The 6465-nt window shown below is 50.0% G+C and overlaps 1 protein-coding gene across 1 annotated transcript; it reads left to right on the forward strand.

The window, feature by feature from the left end:
• Positions 1 to 1342: 1342 nt before the first annotated feature.
• LOC123138160 (probable peroxygenase 5) lies at positions 1343 to 3487 on the forward strand. The gene is made up of 6 exons (XM_044558072.1): positions 1343 to 1544; positions 1648 to 1770; positions 1916 to 2001; positions 2603 to 2694; positions 2780 to 2905; positions 2998 to 3487. Exons 1-6 carry the CDS (start codon positions 1457 to 1459, stop codon positions 3152 to 3154), a joined length of 672 nt encoding a protein of 223 aa, XP_044414007.1. The 5' UTR covers positions 1343 to 1456; the 3' UTR covers positions 3155 to 3487.
• The last annotated feature ends 2978 nt before the right edge of the window (positions 3488 to 6465 follow it).

Below are 6465 nucleotides of genomic sequence, written 5' to 3' on the forward strand. Positions count from 1 at the left end.
AAGACTTTGTACTTCGCCTGTGTTGCCGCCCCCACTTGCCGATGCCACCGCTACAAGTCACGAATCCCCAAGCGAAGTCATCATCGCCTCAACGTCTTGATCCGCCATTATTAGGCCTCGGATCTCAGCCAGCATGACATTCTCCGCTACTGTCTTCACCATGAAAATCGAAATACCGACATGTCTCATAATGTCAACAGACAACGAAGCTTCACATCACACCCTCCTGAAGCCACACGGGCTGAAATTGGGGCGTACGCGACCGAATCCATTCCGATCAGTAATCTACATGCATCAAGCATCCAATGAAGATCTCTGACGAAGAATTCCGGAACTCGTCAATGGTCAGATCAAAGAGGGTCGACATCTCGCAGAACACCATTTTGGAGCAAGAAGAACCCTACGAGCGGCAGATGTTCGAGCAAGAAGAACCCTATGAGCTGCAGATGGCGGCCACGGCAACCCATCCGGATCAACAACCTCCACCCTGCCCAGATCTAGGCAGAAGCGAAGCACCTCGGGCAACCAGCCCTCAACCCACGGCTGGGCTAAGTGGCCGCCGACCCCCCATGCTGCAACCACCACCATCGGTTTGAAATCCCCGTCCCGATCCAGATCCGGGCCAGGATGGGTCACCAGCGCGGACGCGCCCCCAGGAGATGGGGCATGGCACCTGCCCTTCATGCATTGACGGCCGCTCCGGGGCGTTAGCACCACGAGGACGTAAGTGGGGAGTTCCACCGGCGGCGAGCCGTGCAGGTTGCATGGCGGAGAGAGATGGGGGAGATGGGGAGGAGAGGAGGCTGTGCCCCCCCCCCCCCCCCGCGCCTACCCACGCCACGACTTTGCCCGGCGGGGCTAACAGGCAGCGCGCGAGGTGGGGAAGGGAGGGAAGGTGGGAGCAGGCGGCGGCGATTTGGGGCTCCGCCCGTGTCGCCCCGATGGGACAACGCTGGGTAGGGAAAAACCTAACTTCCTCCATCCTATTAAGTCGGCTAAAAAAACTGGTTTAGTTCTCGAAGCATCTTCCTAAGCACTTTACATCATATTCATGGTTTTATAAACGATTATAAGGCTACTCTTTTTTGGTTGAAAAGGGATTGTCCCAGCCTCTGCATCATCGCCCGCACACAACAAATGAAAGCAACAATTAGATTAACTTGTGCTAGCAATAAATGATGAGACATGGCAGAATAATTTGGATCAAGAAAAACTGTTTTCCGGGCAGGAGGCACGGTCCGAGCGTAGGACACGTATCTGTGGAGTGTGCGTCTCCTCTTGCGGAAACGTGCGATCCCAAAACTGCCCAACCACTCACACTGCGCAAAACCGCGATCCTATATATACGGACGGCGCACACCGAGACACCTGTGCACACCACGCGAGCCGCGGCAAAGACACAGAGAAGAGAGGTGACAACAGTCAAAAGCGAGCGAGGCGGAAGAAATCCCTTGAGATGGATGCAAGACCGCGACGGGCATCGTCCTCGCCGGCGGCGGCGACGGCGGCCTTGTCCCTGCTGCTCCTGTTCCCCATGTTCTTAGGTAATAAATAGGGCTGGCTCTCCTCTGGCGTCCATTTCTAGTCGCGGCTTGCGCGCTCTGCTGATATCTGTCGTCCTTCCTCTTCTTGATTCCGGTCGGACAGGGGGGCAGGCGTCGGCGTACGGCGACGATTCGGGCGCCGGCAGCATGACGGCGCTGCAGAAGCACGCGGCGTTCTTCGACGGCGACAAGGACGGCGTCGTCACCTTCTCCGAGACATACGCAGGTTAACGAATTTTTTTCCCCATTCACTTTCTTTTTGTTCCCTGCGTTCTGTTTCAGTCTTTCAGAGAGATTTCTCCCAGTGGTTCTCCGGTTGATGTTCGTTGATTCTTTCTCACGTACAATTGCCCTCCTTGCATATATATCAGCATTTCGGGCCCTTGGATTCGGGTATGCCGCCTCCACCTTGAGTGCTACCTTCATCAATGGCGTCCTTGGCCCCCAGACCAGACCGGTAATCCTTTGACCTTTGACAGAGAATTCTTTTGTCGGAGTTTTCTTCTGTGTTAAGTTTAAGGTCCCTGGTTACTGTTAGCTTGTGACTGCAACATACCCTTTGCTTCCCTGAGAAGAGAAGGCAACGCTAGAACGCGTCTTCTTTCTGCGGGTTTGAGCTAATTATTCAGTGCTGTGTTAGGCTAGCTACCTAAGGCATAAAGTTTTGCTGTGTGGAACGTTTAGCACCTTTTACTGTGCTTTCTCCAAATCTTGATAAAAATTCAATTCTCAGTAGTATTCCTACGAGTGTATAGATACGCGATCCCGGGTCTGACAAGCAATGAGTGTCAAAATCATGAAATGTACTTATAATTTAGAAGGATGCCTGGTTTCAGATTTTGACAGCACAAGCGTCAGATGTGGACATTACTTTTCTTTTTTTAAGTAAGCGGGCATGACTAGCTAGTACTACTACTGTACTTTGTGATCACTATGATGTTGCACAACTCGCTTCGAGCTTTAGTTTTCAAATCAAAGAAACCGAGCGGATCTTAGCAATCCTTCATTTTTTTTCTCCCGAAGTGCAAGCAAGTTAAAGGGCTATGAAATTCGTGCAGGAAAATGATACGGCGCGCATGTCCATCTACATCGAGAACATCCACAAGGGCATCCATGGGAGCGATTCAGGCGCGTATGACTCTCAAGGAAGGTAGTAAAGCACACGCCAACTAGTACTTCATCTGCTTCAACTTGTGCATGGTAATCCGCTACTAATGCTTAATTAAGCATTGCAGGTTCGTTCCCGAGAAGTTCGAGGCGGCATTCGCCAAGCACGCCAAGACGGTGCCGGACGCCCTGACGTCCGCGGAGGTGGACGAGCTGATCACCGCGAATCGGGAGCCCAGCGACTACGCGGGATGGTACGTGCGATCTACGACCTTTCCTGTTAGTATCTACTGTACGTAATTCTCAGACCCATCACCGGCAAACGAAACGACGATGATGTAAGCAGGGCGGGCGCGTCGGCGGAGTGGAAGTTGCTGTACAGCATCGGCAAGGACAAGGACGGGCTCCTCCGCAAGGACGCCGCCAGGGGCGTCTACGACGGCAGCCTCTTCGCCAGGGTGGTGCAGGAGCGGAGGACATCTATAGGAGAAACCCAGGCATGATCGTGGCACGCCGTCACGGTGTGTGGCTACCGTACAAGCGACGGAGGCCAGTCGAACACTCGAGTCCGTCCGAACCGATGCGTCGCTGGCTAGTTACAGGGCATTACTTATCCGGTGTGATTGGCTCGTCGCGTCACGCCGTCACGGTCTGTCGCCACATAGCTACGGACGGTACTATACTGCTGAATTAATGTTTAAAAAAATAGGCAGTGTGAAAGGGTGTGAACGCTTGTGAACGGAATCTTGGGATGGGACCGATGTCCTGTTGTTTGTGTCCTGTGGATATGGTTTTATTATGCGTACACGACTGACTTGCTAGGCGGTGCACTCGTATGGATGGAGTACTGCTCCTTTGTTTCGTTGTAACTAGCCTCCTAGGTGCAGTGAGCATATTATCATAAACATCCCTCACGATAGCGAACTTGAAGAAGAAGCTGTTTCGACATCTACTTTATCCCAAGTGCAATAATGCACCATTCTGGGGCTGACGCCTCAATAAAGCTCCCTAAATTAACCCCATGGTAACTATAATCAGTGAGCGTTCGCTAGGAAGGATGACAAGTGCGAACATCTTGATGCAACTTTAGTTGTCACGAGGATGGGCAAGGATGACAATTTTAGCTTGTAAGCATGATAATTTCCTCGGAAAAAATAAAACTGCAGCAAAGCTGCGACGCTCGCTAACTAAAACTGCCTTGAAAGTCGTTCGCGATGTCATCCCTTACTATTACTATTGGGTAAAACAATATCCTACTCCAGTTTCACGTCTCTCTTGTCTTGCCCGTGATGTTTGTCTGTGTCCTCCATGTTGCAATCAATCCCGTTTTATTAATTCGCTGGAATCAATGGAGCCAGCGAGCTAGGTCGCTGTCAGCTTCATCTTCCCGTGCATCCTTTGCCTGCTGAGAAAGGTTCCGTTGCGCTGTTTATTTGTTCCCCTTGTTTCATTGTCTGTACGCTGAGACTGGCTGTTTAGAAACTGTGCTCAGAGGTATCTTAATCGTCCTCGGCGCTGGCTCGTCTGACGGTATTAGGTGGAAACTCGCGACTGTCGACGCCGGCGACACGAGTCCCTGGGTGCTAATCATGCCAGCAGGTGGAGTGGTTGTGGACTCTCCGGTGTTCACCCGATGAGGCGAGCCAAAGTAACAGTAGATCATTTTCTTGGCGGAAAATGGTACGGAGTAGATCTTTTAAGAGAACTGCAGATTCCATCGCTCTAATACGATAGTACAGTCCATGTGCATAGGTCTGTCCTGAACTCGTCGTTCATTTGAACATGCTTTGCGCATACCCCTTTCATTTCAAAATATATCGTGTTTTTTGACACAATAATAGTGTAAAAAAAGTCTTATATTTTGACACGCATGGAGTATTTCGGTATTCACGCCCCCGTGGTGCCAGGAGGGTTAGAACATCTTTAACCGATCCCCTATAAAGTTTTAGAAGACCGGATTTTCTTCTTTAAACCGCACCTAGTCGAACTCGTAGGCGTGCCTCCACGGCGCAAAAGCGCGACTGAACTTCCCCTTCGGCACCCCCGCTTTCCCAAGTAAACAACGTTGCATGGCTTTTTTGGAAGAATAAGCAGTCAACTGTGAAAGTTGTTGGAGAGCTCCTCGAAATTCACGAAGCCTTGACAGCCTGACATCTTCCACGACAATGACTAGATCTTTTGACTCACAACTCCAAATAATGTGAGGTTTTTTTGTGTTGGAAATTAAATTTGATGTAGCTTCTGGTATACCCTGCGGCCCTGTCTCTCCAAATGGGTGTGACACAACAAAACACCAGAGATAAAAACTGACAGCATCAACTTCACTTGAAACTTGTTTTGATAAACTTGTTTCTTCATCGGATAAGATATTATTCACTTCCTTAGATATTGCACCTAAATTTGGCCAACAACAAAGAGATGAAAGTGCAGCCATGTGTTTAAGATTATAGTATGAGCTTAAGTCAGCGTTCACCTGGTCATGTATTTGTTTCGTGCAAGTTATTATGATTTATCCTTTGATGTCCGGGGCTACATCAATGGTTGTCATGTCCTCGTCATGCTCCCCTCTTGAAATGGGGTTGTCCTTGACTCTAGCTGGTCACAAAACACAATAAGCCAGTACAAAGAAGCAACACAAAAACTATATGGAATGCATAAGTTTAGCTTCACCGTTGCCAACTTCTTCAAATTTTTATGAATGTCAACATGATGTTTTGTTCAACTCAACAATTCTTTCCTACTAATAATTCTATGGAGTACAAACTTGTAACAAACCATGACCATGTCCATGTCGACACCACAAACGGACGGTGTTCATTTGGCGTCCGAGCATGTTGTGGCCCAGTTCTCCACATCGTCGGACGGTAGCGTGATTGCGCCGGCCACCCCACCCACACGGTCGTCATCGACCTCAATGTCACGCCTGGGTCCGGTGGCGCCGGCCAGTCAGCCACCCGGATGCAAAGGAAGCAGCCGTGGGCGATTCTGATGGCCAACTTCCCCGACGCCCGCAACCTGTTTGATGAAACACCCTACCCGACGCTGGCGCAAGACGACCCCGACCTCAATGCTTTCATGGAGAACGCCAACTACGAGGGCCATGGTCAAGCCTTCCATCCCGAGTGCCAAGGCCAAATCTTCGATCCTGACGAGACCCAAAGCCAAGATGGTCGCGACATTGGCCATGGCAACCAAGAAGAAGAGGTTTATCGATGAGCTCATCCAAAGAGCCAATGCACAAAAGAAGAAGCAAACCATTCGCACGGGACCATGCACCAAAGATAAGGACAAGTTGATTTGCGAGAGTTGGAAGTAAATAGGGCAAGATCCCAAGACCAACGTCGAGCAAAAAGGTGCCATTTTTTGTGAGAGTTCATACGATCTTCCTTGAACGTAGAAAGTTTCCGCCCTACAAATTTGCGAGCACCCGTGACATCAACTCAATTCAAAAGAGGTGGAGGTATATCCAACAAGAATGTAACAAGTTTTGTGTCGCTCTTGAGAGCGTTGAAGCTCGTCTCGTGAGTGGCCTAGGCATGGGCGATGATGATGACATGTACCTAGGGTAGGGTCTTAGACCTGATCTACATGCCCTTCCCAAGGACACCAAGAGGCCAAGGCCTACGAGGACAGAAAGAAGATACCGACTGGAATCATCACAGAGTGCAACTCACTCGACAGAAGATCCACTCGGACACCCCAATTCCACTCGACCGTCATTATTCACTTGGAGTACAAGAATCCACTCGAAGGATAGAACGCCCAATATCACCTGTAGATAGCAATGGTCGGTCATTCACTCCGCCACCATAAA

This window comes from Triticum aestivum, chromosome 6B (genome assembly GCF_018294505.1).
Source record: "Triticum aestivum cultivar Chinese Spring chromosome 6B, IWGSC CS RefSeq v2.1, whole genome shotgun sequence".
NCBI classification, from domain to species: Eukaryota; Viridiplantae; Streptophyta; class Magnoliopsida; order Poales; family Poaceae; genus Triticum; species Triticum aestivum.